This window comes from Dipodomys spectabilis, unplaced genomic scaffold, assembly GCF_019054845.1.
Source record: "Dipodomys spectabilis isolate Male_0828 unplaced genomic scaffold, ASM1905484v1 ptg000054l, whole genome shotgun sequence".
Lineage (NCBI taxonomy): Eukaryota > Metazoa > Chordata > Mammalia > Rodentia > Heteromyidae > Dipodomys > Dipodomys spectabilis.
Window position 1 is genome coordinate 4,838,271 of NW_024870731.1, and position 17,401 is coordinate 4,855,671.

At 44.9% G+C, this 17,401-nt stretch overlaps 1 protein-coding gene across 1 annotated transcript in view; it reads right to left on the bottom strand.

Annotated features, from left to right (window-relative positions):
- Positions 1-11,386, bottom strand: part of Cacna2d3 (calcium voltage-gated channel auxiliary subunit alpha2delta 3) — a 927,251-nt gene extending 915,865 nt beyond the window's left edge. The window contains exons 1-2 of the mRNA XM_042679948.1: positions 11,159-11,386; positions 10,414-10,495 (exon numbers count right to left, since the gene is read on the bottom strand). Coding sequence (XP_042535882.1) covers positions 10,414-10,495; positions 11,159-11,292 — 216 coding nt within the window. The 5' untranslated portion in view covers positions 11,293-11,386. The remainder of the gene's footprint in view (positions 1-10,413; positions 10,496-11,158) is intronic.
- Positions 11,387-17,401: the final 6,015 nt, after the last annotated feature.

The following is a 17,401-nucleotide window of genomic DNA, read 5'->3' on the forward strand; positions in this document are numbered from 1 at the left end:
TGACATATATTAACTTAATTTTATGAATTCATCATGAGATCAAAGTGGCAGTAATTCCATGAGTTTCTCTTTTCTTCACTAGTAATGAGGCAGGACATTATTAAGTGACAGAGTGGTCAAAGAACCAAGACTTTCCTATACCACTTACTATTCTAAACTGCTTCACAAGTATTGTAATTTCATCCCCACTAAAGTCCTATGATACAGGTGTATATATTATTTGTTCCATCTTATGAAAAAAGTAAGGGCCAAGGAGGTAAAGTTAGTGATTGGCAGGGCAGAATTGAGCCCCAAAATAAGTGCTTGTTAGGTGCCAGTGACTCAAAATCCCAGCTACTCAGGTGGCTGAGATCTGAGGATCGCAGTTCAAAGCCAGCCCAGGCATGAAAGTCCATGAGATTCTTATCTCCAATTGACCACCAGAAAACTGGAAGTGTCATTGTGGCTTAAGTGGTAGAGTACTTGCCTTGAGCTGAAGAGCTGAGGGACAGTGCCCAGGTCCAGAGTTCAAGCCCTACAACTGACCAAAAAAAAAAATGCTCCTTAAAAAAAAAATTCTCCTTTCATCTGTGACTAGCTTACTGTAATAGAAATCTAGATCCTTCCAGACCCAAATGCTTTGTTCTGTACTGGGAGACAAAAGTTAGTAGCTGCCATAAAAAGAAAATAAAGAAAAAAAATGTAAGGTCAAGTTTAGAGAAGGGGAGGATCTAGATTTGGGGATTCTACAAGCCAGTTATTCCTTTTATTTCTTTTTTGTTTTGTTTTATTGGTCATGGTCATTCCTTTTTTTTTAATGCTTATACTGAAGCTTGAACTCAGGGTCTGGGTGCAGGCCCCAAAGTTTTTTTGCTCAAAGCTCTACCACTTGAGCCAGTTACACTTCTGACTTTTTGCTAGTTAATTGGAAATGAGAGTTTTACAGACTTTCCTGGTGGGACTGACTTCAAGCCACAATCTGTAGATCTCAGCCTCCTGAGTAGTGAGGATTACATGGGTAAGTGACCAGTGCCTGGATCCCTTTCTTTCCCTTTAAAAGCACTCCATCAACGTTTCAGGAAAATAAGTCATTATGTGTACCAGGTACACATAACACAATTAGAGATATGAGCAAAGATGAAAAGCAGGCTTGACTTTTTACAGAAAAAAAAGGGGGAAAGGTGTTTCTGGTTTTTGGAGAAGAGTTAAGTCTTTAAAGTGTAGCTTAGATTGGATCCTGGTCAGGAATTCCACTGAATCCCTCCCTTCTGCAGCAACGCCACTTCCAAGGTGATACCTATGGTTGAGGTTGCCTGACAGCACCTTTCCCCTCACCAATCAGGCTCATCAGTCCTGCTGACCCATTACCCCTTAGGGATCATTGACATCCCCCCTCAAGAATAAGCCCACAATGGTGGGAGAGTTCTGACTAATATAACTGCAAGAAGAGTAGAGTTTCTCAACTTCCATGGTCTTTGAAGTTCTATCCGAGGAAGAAAACACTAAGAACATTGGCATCCCAACCCACCCAGCCCTTCCTATCATCATCAGGTCCTGCAAAAGGGACTCTAACCATGCTCGGATGGGATGGGCCACAAAAATAGATGTGCAGCAAAGAAGAGGTATAAGTTCAAGGATTAAAACAAACCTGAATTTGAGTCCTAGTCCCGCCATGAAGCAAGTGGTTCCACCTGTGAGGCAACTAACACATCCATTCCCCCCCTCAAAAAAAAAATTAAGAATAAGATTAGGTATCTTAAATTAGCTACTTCAATACAGTGAATGTTCCATTTATACCAAATACTCAGAAGGGAGTAGAAGACGTACATTTCCTTCCCTTCCCACCCCAATCAACACTCTCTTGTTCATCGGAGTTGGTTATGACCTGGTAGATTTCTGTAAGGCAGTCAAATTCTAGATCTGTAACATTCATGGAAACAAATGGCTCTTAAGTGTTTCCTAAAGATTGGCCACAAGGGAACCACCAAAACTCTTGCAGACTCTTTGCAGACTTCTAATGATGAATACAATAGCTTTGTGAGTAAGCTATGCAGGTAGTATAGCAAAAACACTCCCACCATTAACACCATGATTTCAACTTGCTGATGATCATGTTTACACAAAGAGGGGTGGCACTTTTCAGTCACTCATTCCCCCCCTCCCCCTCCTCCCCCTCCTCCTCATCCTCCTCCTCCTCGCCAGTTCTGGAGCTTGAACTCAGGGCCTAGGTGCTGTCCTTGAGATTCTTTTGGTCAAGGCTAGCACTCTACCACTTGTGTCATAACACCCACTTCCAGCTTTTTCTGTGTATGTGTTACTTCATGCATGCTAGGCAAGCACTCTACCACTGAGCCACCTTCCCAGGCCTCATTCCTCTTCTTTAAGGACATCTGCACAGGACTGCAGATGCTCAAGGCCAAAAACACAAGAGAGCTGCCAAGGAAGCTCTGGAGAGGACAGGACCAGAGGAAAGAGCCAAGAAACAGAGAATGCCCTTGAGTGCCTCCTGTGGGTGATGACAGATGGCCACTCACATACTATCCCCAAATATCACTTAACATCCCTGTCCCTAAGGAAAGACTATCACACTCAGTGAGGAGCCTCGTCCTCCTGTTGGTCTCCAGCACCACTCCCCTGAAAGCCTCCAGGAGAAGTCGAACTCTACAGCAAAGAGTATTCTCCCAGGAGGCAATGCCTGCCATGCTGTCCAAAAAGATTAAGAAGTTCTCAATAGCGTCTGCATTAGCTCTACAGCCTGGCAAATGGCTGGGCACACTTAGTCCTCTATGGCTTATGGGCCTCTGAGCTGCGGGAGTATAAGCAACAAGACACATGAGAACGGAAGTAAGGACTTCAACTCCTTGTTGGGCAAATTCCTGTGGGCAGTTTCTTTGCCCTAAGGGAAAAGGAAGTTGTCCCCACGGGGTACAGTTCACATCCTGACAGAGGCAGCAGCTGCTTTCTCCCTTCCACTGTCAGGTACTTGGTTCCCTGTCAGAGACCAGGTAGGGATCATGCCAATATCTGGCCCTCATTTATATACCCATGTGTTTGCTTACTCACTGAGTCCACAGGTGTGCATGAAGTTAGGCCCTACAGGTACTCAGCAAAGATCATCTTCAGTTTTGTGTTTGGATGAGGCAGCTAATAATGACCACAAGTTCTCCTTGATAGGAGCCAAACACTGTGCTAAGTAACTTGCATATTTTTTTTTCCATGGGCAATAGGCCTCCTTTCCCATTTAAAGTTACAGACCTAACATACCACAAGGTGACCCAGTTAGGAAATGGAAGAAACTCAAATCTAAGTCTCTATGATTCCTCTCAGCCATTATCCCAGACTTTGTTTTTGAAGTAATTTTCCAGATGTTATTTTATTTAATCCTCCCAAACACTTCTGAGATAGGAGAAATTCAAGTATTCTTCATCTTTTCTTTTCCCTAAGCAGAAACTGTGGTTGGAAAAAGACTACATAAAATCAAGAGGACTTAGAAATATAAGTGACCAAGTATGCAAACTCCAGATCACCTTGAAAAGGCTGATTAATTTCTACAAGCCTCAGTTTCTAAATAAATCTATAAAAGCAGTGAATAGGAGTCCTTGTCCCTATTATCAGGAGAATTGTCAGTGTTTTGTTTTGGGGTGTGTGTGTGTGTGTGTGTGTGTGTGTGTGTGTGTGTGTGTGTGTGGTGTGTGTGTGTGTGTGTGTGTGTGTGTGTGTGTGTGTGTGTGTGTGTGTTTGAGACAGGTTCTTACTATGTAACCAAGCTAGGCTTGAACTTGCAATCCTTCTGCCTCAAGTTTTGAATGCTGAGATTACAGACTAGAGCTGCTATGCCCTGCCTGTTGGGAGAATTTAAAGGGACATCTGTGAGTGCTTATTAGACTAGCTAGAGTATAAAGACTGAAGAGTGAATGCTCCCTGATTTTACTATTAGATTAAATGATTGTGCAAGACCACTCAGGAAATGTATACAGAAAAGCAGACAGAGCTCCGCCACTGACTTTTCTTTCAGCAAGTTATCATCTCCAAAGATATCCAGCTCTGAAAATGCTCTAAGCCCTCAATTTCTATGTAGCATTTCCCAAGAGTTGGAACAAAGGTGGCAAGGGAAACTGAATGGAGCAAACAGAATGAGGCTACCTGGGAGGAAAAGCAGGATGCTAAATTGAAGACTGGCTATCCCACAAGGAGCTTAGTCAGCACCCACTGCTCTATACTGAGTGTAGTGCTCTGTTGTCATCATCTTGACAATCTTATTAACATTTTTCAATAGACCCTGGTCCTCTTCTCAGCAGGTCCTCACATTCCAGCTGTCTACAAAGTCACACACACTGCCCAAATCCATGCATGCTGGGTTCTATACCAACACCCCAGTTCTGTCTCTCAGGCTAGCCTTTCTACAACCCAAGAGAACAAGAACAGTCTTCTCCATCAGCAGGCAGCATCTGGCATATTCTATAATGAGCAGCATTCATTTAAACTGCTCGCATGAGTATGTGCACACACACAAAGTTAGTAAGTATAATGATAATGACGTGCCACCCCTAATGCTGACTAGTAGTTGTTTCCTCTAAAATAGATAAACCAGAGGTCTGTTGTGTGAATCCACATCATTCATGGCCCTGCCCAACTCATCTTTCCAGATCATTTACATGGATAATAGTTCTTTTAACCTTGGAGCTACGGTTTTCCAATAACAAGTGCCAAGATATATACTCTGACATGCACGAAGAGAAGCCACAGCCATCTATTCCTTGTCAAGAGATAATGCTTTTCTTTTCAATATGGCCTTGAAATGCTCACTTATAGTTTGGCTTCTGAGCTGTTTGTTTTCATAATCCTGACTTGGGGTAGTGGAGAAAGTATGCAGCATGTGCCTTACAAAAATGTAAGGTATTTAAGCTGCCTTGGAATTAGCATCCAATGAGTGTTAAAGGAAATGAAATTGCAATGCTTATCATTTTTAGAAATATACTAGGTCTTTTGCAAAGTTTATTTGTCTGGTAACTTTCTTCCAGAAAGTAGGCAGACCAGCTACATGCACAGACCTCCCTCACAATCTGTCAGCTACATAGAATTCCAACATGCTGAAGGCACCAGAGCACAGGTGACTGTGACCCTAGCTTTAAACTCGGGAGCAACCATCTCAGATGGTATCTCCTGATTACTAAATACTTAGGGAAATTCCACAAAACAGATTGCCCTCTTCTTCCTCATGGCATCCTCTCCTTCCCTTGCAGGAGAAGTTGCATTTTAGCTAATGGTCTGAACAGGATGACTGAAGGTTCCATCAGTGTTCCCAGAGCCTGACACCAGGAACTTCTCATGAGATCTGAGGACCACAATTCAAAGCCAGCCGGGGCAGGAAAGTCCATGAGACTCTTTTTTTAAAATTTTTATTTATTTATTATTGTGAAAATACTGTACAGAGGGGTTACAATTACATGGGCAAGATAATGAGTACATTTCTTATTAAACATTGTAGCCTCCTCCTTTGTTTCCCCTTCCATGAGACTCTTATCTCCAATAAACCACCAGAAAACCAGAAGTGGCACTGTGGCTCAAGTGGTAGAGCACTCACCTTGAGCGGAAGAGCTGAGGGACAGCACCTAGGCCCAGAGTTCAAGCCCCATGGCTGACAAAAAAAAAAAAAAAGTTCCCTGCAATCACATAAGATGAATCACCATGTCCCTTGTATAAAATTGACATTAAAAGGAGGTAATGTTAATTACCTCCTCAGATGTTAATTCACAGGCTAAGGCTTCATAACATCTATTTAATTTCTTTTCCAGGCTCAGCCAGAGCAAAAAACACCAAATTGAGTCATAGTTTTAGAAACTCATGCCTGCTCATATACTCTGCCTATAACCTGCAAGTCTCAACTCCAAAGGCAATTTGGATCAGCACTGTGTAGACAAAGGAGAGTGAGACCCTCATATTTATGCTCTGCATTGCTAACATGATGTATGTCTCAACTTAAAACAAAAACAGCCCCTTTTTTGTTTCCTAATTTTTTTGTGCTAATCCTAGGGCTTAAACTCAGGGCCTGGACACTCCCGAAGCTTCTTTTGCTCAAGATTAGTGCTCTATCACTTGAACTACAACTCCACTTCTGGCTTTTTTTTTTTGTAGTTAATTGGAGATAGCCTTGCAGGCTTTTTTGCCCAGGCTTCGAACGTTGTCCTCAGATCTCAGCCTCTTGAGTAGCTAGGATTATAAGTGTGAGCCACCAGTGCCAGACATAAAAAGAAATTTTAAGACAGAGATTTAAAAAAAAAAACTAAGAAATTGGAACAATGAGCAAAATGAGGTCCATACAAAAAAAGAAGAAGAAAGCATTACAAATGGCCATGTATAAATCTACAAGAGTAATGAGATATATTGCTAAAAGGTACATCCTAGAGAGTGGGCTGATGACACCAATCAAAAGACTAAAAACTATCATTTCAAGAAATAAGACTAGAAAAAATAATCTTCGGAGGTAAGGTCTAGTAATTTGAAAGTGAAGCTGTGAACTAAATGATCATCAGCAAAAGATGCTGAATGTATTTATCTTTTAGTATGGGAAATAACTGTGTATACTCAACAAAAGCATTTAACAGCATAGAGGCTCCTTTATAATGTCCGGCTTCCTACAGGAATCATAGAGCCAATACCCAATTCCTCATTCGAGAATACTACTTTTTAATTATTTAAAAGTGCATTGATTTCCACGCTGATGAAAAGTCATAATTACAAAAATGGCTCAAGGAATCAACCTTTTACTTTGCTGACTCTGTCCTGTGGAAAGAGACATCCAGCTTATATACTTAGGTATTAAAGTCACTCTCAATAAATAGTTGATAACACAAAAATACTTGGTAGTGCATTCCAAGAAGTGTACTGCATGCTTGGTCAATTCTTTTCTTTAATGGCAAAGACACACATTACCTGTATTTTTGCTGTGTGTTTATAATCACAATTCTGGAAAATGTAATTGGAGCCCTCATTCCCATGAACATTCATCCCTGAATTCAGGTGTAAACAGAATGAAAAACTCAGCTCCCATGGAAATTCCCCTAAGGAGGAGATAGGGATCCTGCAGGTTTAATGCCTTTTATTGTGACTGCTAAAGGTGTGGAGCACTGAGTTTAACAGACAGGTTCAAACATGCTTCTCACTGCATCCCCAAACAGAAAGACGATGAGTCCTGTTCAACTACACCTCCCCCAAAAGAACCCAAACAAAGCATTCTTAGGGGGAAACGAAGCAATATAGAGGCAGCTGAATACTAGTATGAATTTGTCAAATAGAAAATTAATTAAAACTTGAAGTAAATGGAAACCCCTACAGCATCTGCCAGCTAAGGAAGCAGGAGACAGACACAGGTCTCCTTCCAGAGCACCAGTTCTCTAAGACTGAAAAAAATCATCTCAAGATTCACTTAAATTCACCCCCACACCATCCTCTGCTATACCTAAGAAAACACAAAACTGTGAAAGCAGAGATTACTGCAACTTAAACTAAATAAAAATTATCCTCTTTATATGTAACTAACATTGCTATTCCCATGCTCAGCCCAAGACAAAAAGAAGACAAAAAGGGAAAAGTCTGACATGAAATATCTACTACTATTATAAGCTAAAGTAGTAAGAGCAGCAGTATCAAACCCAAAAACAATTGAGGAGATAATTCTAATGTTTGTATTTACATTGGTGACAGTAATAATGTTGCTTCCTCAAAATATATTACCTAATAAAACCACCTTACCAAAATCAGTTTCCCTAGTCTCCAAACACCTTAAAGAAAATGACCAATTCTTATTTAACTTACATTCACAATAACTATTTTTGTAAAACTCTAGGCCTTAGTGCAAAAATTACAACTACCGTTCAAAAACTGAACGGTAGTTGTAATACTACCTTGATTCACAACATGAAAAATCAATTAGAAAACTACTTAAAATGCATAAAATTATACAGTGTTATACAGTATACCTTTCTTAACTGAAAACCAAACTTTAATGTCCATACTCTAAAAATGCAATTACAGTCTTTTATGGAACCTAGTATTGTCACCTTTGAGGTCTGTTAATTCAATCTTAATGCATTTTTCTAATCGAGCTTTCTACTCATTCTGTAAGCATCTTAATTGTTAAAGATGCTGTGAAGTGATGGATGGATGCATAAAGTTTTGATTTAGAGGAATAATTTCTCACACCAATAGTGAGGAACCTGAAACTAAGCAGAAGAGCCACACTCATCTTGCTTTTCCAAGTGACATTATGTCTGCCACATTCAGAGCACCTGGGATCTTTTCCCATTCATATTCTGAGCTCTCTACACCAATTTTCTTGTAAAAAAAAATACAATCATATTTGGAAAGGAATGCTCTAAAATTTGGGAGCAAAATGGTTCTAGAATCATCTACCATGTTCTTCCTATCATTCATGAAAGTCCTTGCCAAGCAACCCAAAGACATGGGTATTTTGAGACCCCCATAGCAAGGAATGAAAATACAAGGCTAAAACAGATATCTACTTAGGAATCTAACTCAAAGCAACACCTCACCTTCCCCTCTCATCAGATTACAAAATGCCAGGCAGCAGTAAGAAATGACAACAAAGCCATAAACAGCTGGAAATAATTACACAATTGTCAAGCTGCAAACACGACAAAAGCAAAGCAAGGCTAGTGAATTCAATATCAGAAAGGATGTTGATGAGAAGGTAAGGGAAGCATTTTAGCTGTTTCTAATTTGCTATTATAGAATAACCAATAATAGGGTTGATGGGGTTTTGCGCAGTTGTGAGTGTGTCTGTATGTTTTCTAACTTCAGAAGGAAAAGATATATTTCATGTGCTCCCACCAAATGTGAGATAAAAGATATGTAAGCACAACAAAAAAAAATCAGGCTCTGAAAGGATTCGTTTAGAGTTACTACAACTACAAAATGCAGATGAGAAATATTTCTTTAAAGTTATGCAAAATGTTCTCTTCTTTCAAAGCATAGGGAAAATACACAGGCAATACCACAGTCCAGAGCTCTTCGCATAAAACATCTGACAAGTGGGTAAAAAGCCAAAACAGAGTACAGACTGGGACTGGACCAGATTAAAAGAAAACTAAGGAAAGAAGTAATTCCTATAAGCTTGGAGGGTCACTGGTATGTAAATCATCATCTTCTATAAAGGCATGTCATTGCATCAAGTTTTTATCAACTGACTATATATAATTCAATGAACTCTTCCCCAAGTTAGAGGTAAGCAACCTTCCCAGTGGTTTCATGGAATCTGGCTGCTATTTCTCAACCAGCATACCTGTCATCTCATAGTGGAGGATGCTTCATTACGATATTTGGATTGCATGTTATAAACTGTTACATATAATGTCCCCCAAAATGCTACTCTCTGAAATGGAATGCCATAAATAAAATACGTACTTGGTTACCAGGCAGCATGCACAACACATATGGTACATTGGCCCAAAAAACACATTTAAAAATGCTTAAAGTTAACTTAACAGTTTAAGCTTTTTGTGCCCATTTCCAAAGAATTATCCCCAAAAGGCTAATCTTATCCTCTATTGTTGAAAGAATATTTGGATTAATCCTGTTGATTTGCTAACTTGAAATTCTCTTAGCCACTTCCTTCTCTTCTCCCAAGCTCATTCTTTTTCTTTATTTCTTGGAGAGGAAAACGAAGGATCATATATCTCACAATGTAATTTTAAACATAATGCTGCCCGTTTGAATTAAAATTGATGCAGCTTCTGATAAACGCCTAATAATCAATCCTCCATTCTCATTACTCTCCAGAATTATATGGACGCAAACCAATTTCTTAAGTTTGTGGACTACTCTCATAGGTTATTACCCGGCAGTGCAGCTGAGTGGAAAGATAACCACATTCATTCTCCTTATCTGTAATGATGTAATGCATCCTAGCCCTGGGTCTAGATGATTGGGGAATAATGGGATTGTACAACTGCAGGGATGACAAACAATAGTGCAGCATCTCTCTCTGATACACGGAACACCATGCCTCCAATGCAAGGTGAACAGCATCATAAAACAGGCACTGATTCTGTCCCTTGGATGAAGTTAGCTTTTTTTTTTTTTTTTTCCTGGAGGAGCATCTGCTCTCACACTGAAACAGCAATACCGACACTGAGAGGAGAGCCATGCACAAACACTGTTTCCAAGCCCCAGCCGGGACAGTGCAAGTGAGTATCCTGCTTTTCTTTGTGCTTAGAATCAAGTGTCATCTAAAAATAACCATTTGGTAGGGAGAAGTCACTGCACAGTACAATGCCAAGAAACGGAGATCAGAGACTTCTCTGATAACTGATGCAGCTCGGGGCTCACGTATGTTTGGAAAAACTAAATCTGCCTCCATTTTCTGTGCTTGGGGGGAAAAAAAAGCATCGCTTCCTGTCACCACAGAAACCTTACCTTTTGCAGAAGCTGGGAGCCCGAATACTTAGCAGCAATGGATTTTATCTCCCCACCAAAAGCAGAGGCCCACAGCTTCACCCTACAGGGAGAAAGGGCACAGGAAGAAATGTCACACTCGTGTCACAGTCCACACACACGAGCGCACACGCGGGGCTGTGGCTAAAGGAGCCAGGCGATAGAACATTAAAGAAAGCGGAGGTAGGCAGAGAAAGCACAGCGGTAGAAACTATGGGCACCAAACTGCAGAGCGCAGCGCGGGAGGAGGTCCAGAGGGTCACAGAGTTCACAATGCTCAAACTCTTCCAAAAAGACCACCCGCGTGTATTCGAACAACTGCCTAAGGACTGGGGCCACCCCAAATGGGCATTCCCTGACAAACGCTACTCTGAAGAAATCCACCCACCCACCCCCCTCCCGAGAAAGAAGTGAGATGGCCAGGTAGCACAGATCATTAACCGGCCTGGCCCGTGGAAGTTGAAGCCGGGAAACCGGGCTCCAAACTTGGTGCTGTCACTTGCGGTGAGCCTCTCCGGGTCTCACTCTCCAACACCCGAGAAGGGGCGAGAGGGAGCCCACCCTAGCCTCCGCCTCCCGACGGCGGTCCTAGAAGGCAGGTGCGAGAGGCGAGGTCAATGCCCGCCGCGGGTCTTGTGCAGCCGCACCTGCAGGCGCCCAAACTTGGGTTTAGTGGGTCGCGGTCGGCGGGGTCCCCTTCCCGGGCGGCGCCGCACGAGACACTTACACAGAGAGCGGGATCTGCTGCTCGGAGCGCACCACGTCCCCCAGCGCGGCGTAGAGGAGCGCGGCGGCCAGGAGCGCCGAGGCCCCCCGGGACGCGCGGCGCGGCGAGCCCGGCCCGGCCATGCTGGGCTCCATCCGACGCGCCGGCGGCGGCGGCGAAGGCGACTGGAGCGGCCGCGGCAGCTACGCCGGGCGGGCGGTGGGCGAGCGCGCGGGGATGCTGCTCCGCTCCGAGCCGCCCCGCCTGCCTCTCGAGCGCCAGGCTCACTTGGGGAGCAGAAAAAAAGGAGCGGGGGTGAGGGGGGAGGGCGGAGAGGAGGAGAGAGGAAGGCGGGTGCGGGAGGAGGGAAGGAGGGAGGGAAGGAGACGCGCCTCTCTCAGCGGCCGCCACCCGGCCCCGCCTCGGCGGCCCGGGGGAGTCCGGCGGGCCGCGCAGGGAGGGCGGGAGGCGCCTCACGGGCGGGGACTGGCAAACTCCGGTGTCCTTGGTCGCCGCGGAGCGCGCCCTGCCCCGCCCGGCCCACTGCGGCCACTGAGTTCTTTACAACTCCGCAGTCGGCCCCCGGCAGTCCCCAGGCCCCGGCGCCCCGAGCCGGGGTGGGGGGGTGGGGACTGGAGGGAGCCCGAGGACCCGGTGCCCCACACTTTGCCCGCCAGTGGCGGTTCGTAGCAGGCGCGGTCAGCCTCCGCGGCCGGGCTGGGTCGGAGGCTGCGGAGCCTAGAGGGGGCGCGCGAATCCCCCACGCCGCCGCAGTTTTCCCGGGAAACCGGCCGAAGTCTGAGGGGAGATGAACAGTGGGCGAAGGACGGGGGTCGCTCGGGGGGCAGAGCGGGTGGGGATGGAACTGGGGGCTTCGGGGTTCTGGCTGCCCACAGCCGCTCCTGGGCCACAGCGCCGGGTGAGGAAGGCGCGGGCGGCTCTGCAGCCGCTGCGGCGCGGGCGCACAAGCGCGGGGCTCCGGTACCAGCCTGCAGTGCAGCCGCCCCCGACGCGCCCGACCCCCGGCCGGGGGCTGCGAACAGCTCTCGGCACAGGCCAAGTGAGGTCCGGGGTCCGCACCGCAGCGCGGGGGCTGGCGACCAGGATGTTGGGGCCGGGAGAGGAGCAAACGCAGCGCTCAGCCCACCCTGACCAGCGGAGACCGCTACGTGAAGGGAGAAGCGTTCCTCTGAGCCCGGGGCCCCGCGCCGGCCCCGCGGCCCGAGGCAGCTGGGCGCTGGCGGAGGCGCTTTTGGCGGACCGAGCGAGGAGGGGTGTGGGCTCTGGGAACGCGGAGCCCCCCCACCCCCCGCAGTCTCGGTCGCAACCGTCCCCCACTCTGGAACCCAGTTTTCGGAACCCCTAGGACCGCGTTATGAGGTCTGGGGCGTGACTAGGAACTTTGTGGAGCCCTCACGCGGGCTGGCGGTTGAGACCGAGTGGAGTGAGGCTGAGTCATTCTCGCCCGGCCGGGCGCAACTCGGGTGACACCGGCGAGCCGCGCGCCCCTGGCGTCGCCCAGCTTATCCGCAACCTGGGCTTGGGGTTCTGCTCAGTCACCCGCCCTCAACCTCTGCACCCCCGGGTTGTGGGGAACCGAGCTTCCACTGGATGGTATGTGCTAAGATCCAGGCTGACCCCCTTGCCATGCACGCCCTAGGAAAAGTTACCCCCAGATATGAGGCTTGATCTCAGAATTGTTTTGGGTCAAGGACCACAGCGCAGGAGCTCCCCCGCCTTCCACCCCCGAGTTTCGGCAGACCCTGGACTCCCACGGGCTCCAGCTAGTCGTGCTCCCACCTATAAGGGAGCAGCGCAAGGAACAGACCCCACTAGGGGAGTGCCAGGTGCACCCCGCCCACGGGCAGTGTCTACAATCTCTACGGATGACTAACCGGTTATAATGAATTCTCCGCTTCTGTGCACACCTCTCGCCTACGGAAGCGTGCCTGTCCTTCGCAAACTGAAGCCAAACACGACCTGACCCCGGGGCATTTGGTCCTGATGGCTCTGAAACTCAAATTAGGGGCTGGGAGAAAACAGATTTTCCAGTCAGAAACCTTCTTTCTAAGTGAATACACGAGTGAGTGAATGAATGAACGCTGGCCCTTACTAGTTAAGGCATCATCTTTTCCCTCTCTGGTGTTTGTGTTGTAACAGCTCTTCCATTCATCAGTCAAGAATGCCCAAAACGTTACATGATGAGCACAGGAAGACATTCTGGGGAGCCAGAGGTGAGCAAATCAGGTGACCTGTCCTTGTGGACTCCTAAAACGAAACAGGGTTTTCTCCAAAAACTATGAGAAACGAATAATTACACATGTCCACAAGGGATCAACCATAATGTGTATGAAGATAAAGTGCCCTGGACATCCTTGCAGTCATTATGCCTGTTAACTAATGGGGAAATTGAAGTACAGCAAAGTGATACTGCTTAGTCATGTGTAAACGAACACTTGGGTGCTGGACAAAATTGGGGGCCACTGGGCACCAAGGTCATGACAGCATCTGATAATAAAACCATTGTGCTTTGCCAGGCTGATAGATGAACTCCACAGTTGTTTCAGAGCAACTAGAGCATAACATCAAGAGACCCTGGGCACAAGAGTCACAGGCCAGGAGAACAGCATTTTGAACATTTCGGACTCACACACAGCGTAAAGAGCATGTTACACAGAATACTGTGCACATTATTATTTACGATGGATTCCTTTAAATATTTCATACTGCTTTATTTTTTATGGATAAGATTTGGGATATTATTCTTCCTACTGTAAAAGTCCTTTTCATACTATCTGAAAAATAAAAATAAGCTATCTGGTATCAATAAATTTAGAGTTCAGTGTAGCATAGATTTGAGTGGCCTCACTGCTTAAATATTCAATTTTTCTTTCCACAGGAAAAGTATCAATGTAGAAAGGTATCTCTCTGCTACCTCTGCCATTATGTAACAGGAGGATAATGAGACCCAAAAGGATCTCTTGATTTGTCCAAAGACACAACCACTTTAAATACCTGATATCACACCAGGGACTTTTAACAGCACAATCAGAGCACCATTGGATCTTACTTGCTGTTTTCACCCAGTGGCAGATACTTCAACACCCAGCTCTCTGTTGAAGCACTAAATCCTGGCAAGCAACACTTCCAGTTGGCTGACTGCATACCATCCCAGCCAGTTGTGGATGTTGTGCTGGGTTCTGCCACAATGAGCTGGAGTCTGAACAGAAGTAAAAGAAAGTGAAAGAATAACAGAAGGATGAAACTGGTCAAAATGCATTCATTATACACAGGTACGGAAATATCCCAGTAAAATCCTTTGTTCAATTAATAAACACTAATAAAAAGGAAGATATTAAAAAGTGAAAGATGATTTTAAAAATCAAGGTGACTATAAGTTTACCTGGTCCTAAGTATGTGGAATGGACTCCCTGGGAAGACTCCACAGCAGCCTTTCTCTGGAAAGGACAGCATTGCCTGTGGGGCATTTTGAGCATTTGATTTTCCTCCAGGTCAGTGGGGTTTTGTTTTGTTTTGTTTCCATATTATAAAATCAGTTTCACAACAGCAAACATACTTACAGGCTCTGATCATTCACACTACTCTCCTGTCTGGGTCTGTATGTGGCATTTGGCATTGAGTTACTCTGCAGATTAGCATGAGCATTGGCAGACTTTATTATATCTTGAAGCTATTTTTTCATAGCATTTTACACATTTTTATTTCTCTTGAATATTATCAGATAAAGCATGACATATCTCGTTTAAAAATGCTGTCTTAGAGTAAGCTGCATTCTGAATTCCATATCAAGATGGTAAAGTGAGGGAGTACATAGTCTACATTGGTATCTAGTGCTATAGATTAGAGAGGGACACCAGTGGAAAGGATATTGTTAATAGAGATATAAACTATTTCATCCTGATGTACCAAAACAGCAAATGCTTTTGACCCAGCAATTCTCCTGAGACTTTATCTTAGTGATTAAATAATATGAGAAAGACCTAAAATCCTTGATCTCTTCCAGAAGTGGTACTCAAACCCTCAAAGCTTCCAACTCAGGAAGCCAGACAGGATAATGCAGTGAAGTACTCAATAAATGTTGCTCACTGCTTGCATCTTGCAAACAGAGCAAGCCTTTCCACATATGAATACTGCTCTGACTGTCACTCTACCTCATCTGCCAAAGTCATTGGACACTGGGCTGAGGCCCAGCTCCCTACTTAAGCAGGGACATGCCTAACACTGTGCACACAAGAAAGCTATCCCTCTATCTCCACCACCACTGCCTCTACCAGTTCATCCCTAAGCTGCTAAAACTGTCTCCACATGGTCACTCCTCCTTCTTTGGCTGCTTTAAACACAGTACTTCCCAATGAAGCCATCACTATCTCTTAAAAACAAAATTCAGATCATTTGCATTTCCTTGCTTGAAATCTTCCATGTCTTACATATTGAATTAAAATTCAGGATCCTTAGCAGGACCCTCAAGGTCTTTCGGTCTTCCTTTCCACCCTTCTTTCTCTTGCTCACTGTGCTCTAGCCAAAGTCCTTGGAATTTCCAGGAGGAAAAAAGCACCAGGCTTCTTCCCACTTGGGGCCTGTACACATATGCTGTGCTGTCTACATGCTACCTGGGCAGCTTCCTCCAGACTGCCCCATGGCTGGCTCTCACTCAATTCAAGTCTATGCCCAGAAGTTCCCACTGTGGAGAGAACTTTCCAAAAAAAAAAAACAAAAAACAAAAAAAAAAAACGGATAAAGCAGTAATACGCATGTGCACACAGGAGCTCACAGCTAACTTGATGCTCTTACCTGGCTTCATTTTTTTTCATAGCAATTATTACTACTGGTTTGTTAGTTTGTGTACTTTGGGTCTCCCCCCATTGGATGTGATCTGCCCGTCTCTTCCTCATGTGGCCAAAATGCTGCAGCAAGACCTTTGTTATCAAAGGGGCTTTACACACATCAGGTGAAGAACTGGAATGGATACCATGCCTTTCTATACTTCCTAAACTGTAGCATCCTCCTCACCCAAGACTTAAAAGCTTAAAACAACCCTAGATTTGCCAAGGATGCAAGAACCAAAGAAACTGCCTCCCTGAAGAGAATTTGCAGTTACATCTCTGTGGGAAGATGCCCGTTGAAGGAAGAAAAAGAGAGAGAAGGAAGATGTCTTGAAGTTTTAAAACACTATAAAATGCCACATTTAACACTGAATCTTAGGCTGTGGAAGAAAGGATGGTTACTTGGCATCATCAAGATTCTCCTTGCTGTGCAACAGTGATGTTATAGTAGTTCTGTGTGCAGATACATGCCAGGGAGACCACTGTGACAGCAGCCTACTTTTCTGCTTTCAGGAACAGTTTGGCTATGTCTGAAATGCAATCCTAGGAAAGCATCACCACCTGAAATTAGTGCCAGACTCACTGTGCTGGTGCTGTTTGCATGGAGTACTCAAGGCAACTTCTACTGAATCCAACCAAACAAGATATGACTACTTTAAATGTTTGAGTCTTTCACTGAACTTAAATTCAGCAACAGGCACTCTGTACCATCTGTGGTCCCTCTATATAGGAGTTTCCCCTACTTTAAAAAAGCTGTCATTGGGCAGTGGTACAGTCCCCATGCTCCATAGAAAGGAGCTGGAATATTCAGCTGAACATGGAGTAGCTTCCTTATGTCAATGGCTGTCGGCCACAGGATTAGAACCAGGTGGCAGCACTGGGCCTGCAGGGCTATGGGCTTTTCCAGCCCTTGCCTGCTCATCCCACCCCCTTGTTCAGAATAAGATCTCACTCAGTAACCTTTAGAAGAATAAATCAGTATTGTGTATCAGTCAGTGCATGTGGCATTAAGCACAAACATATGAAAGTATATAAATCTGATAAATTTTGTACATGTGATTGTGTGTATGTGTGTATGCATAATAACAACATCATTGTAGTTTTTTTATCTGCAGATAACCTGTCTAGGGTAGGGTAGATCTAAAGGTCAATTGAAGGGGTCACGTGATACCAACTTTGACCTGCCACCTTCATCTCTGAGAACCAGTGGCTGCACACTCACACAGCCACACTTTCCTGCATAGCAAAGCAGCTCCTCCTTAACTGTCCTTGGTCAAGAGAAGAAGCTTCTGTGAAAGGAGGAGCCCTTAAATGAACAGTCACAACATATGCTGATGCTGCTATTCTGGTTTTCTTTCACACTCGACACATCGAGCCAAATAGAGAATGAGAAGGAAGTACTCCAGCATCACACACCTAA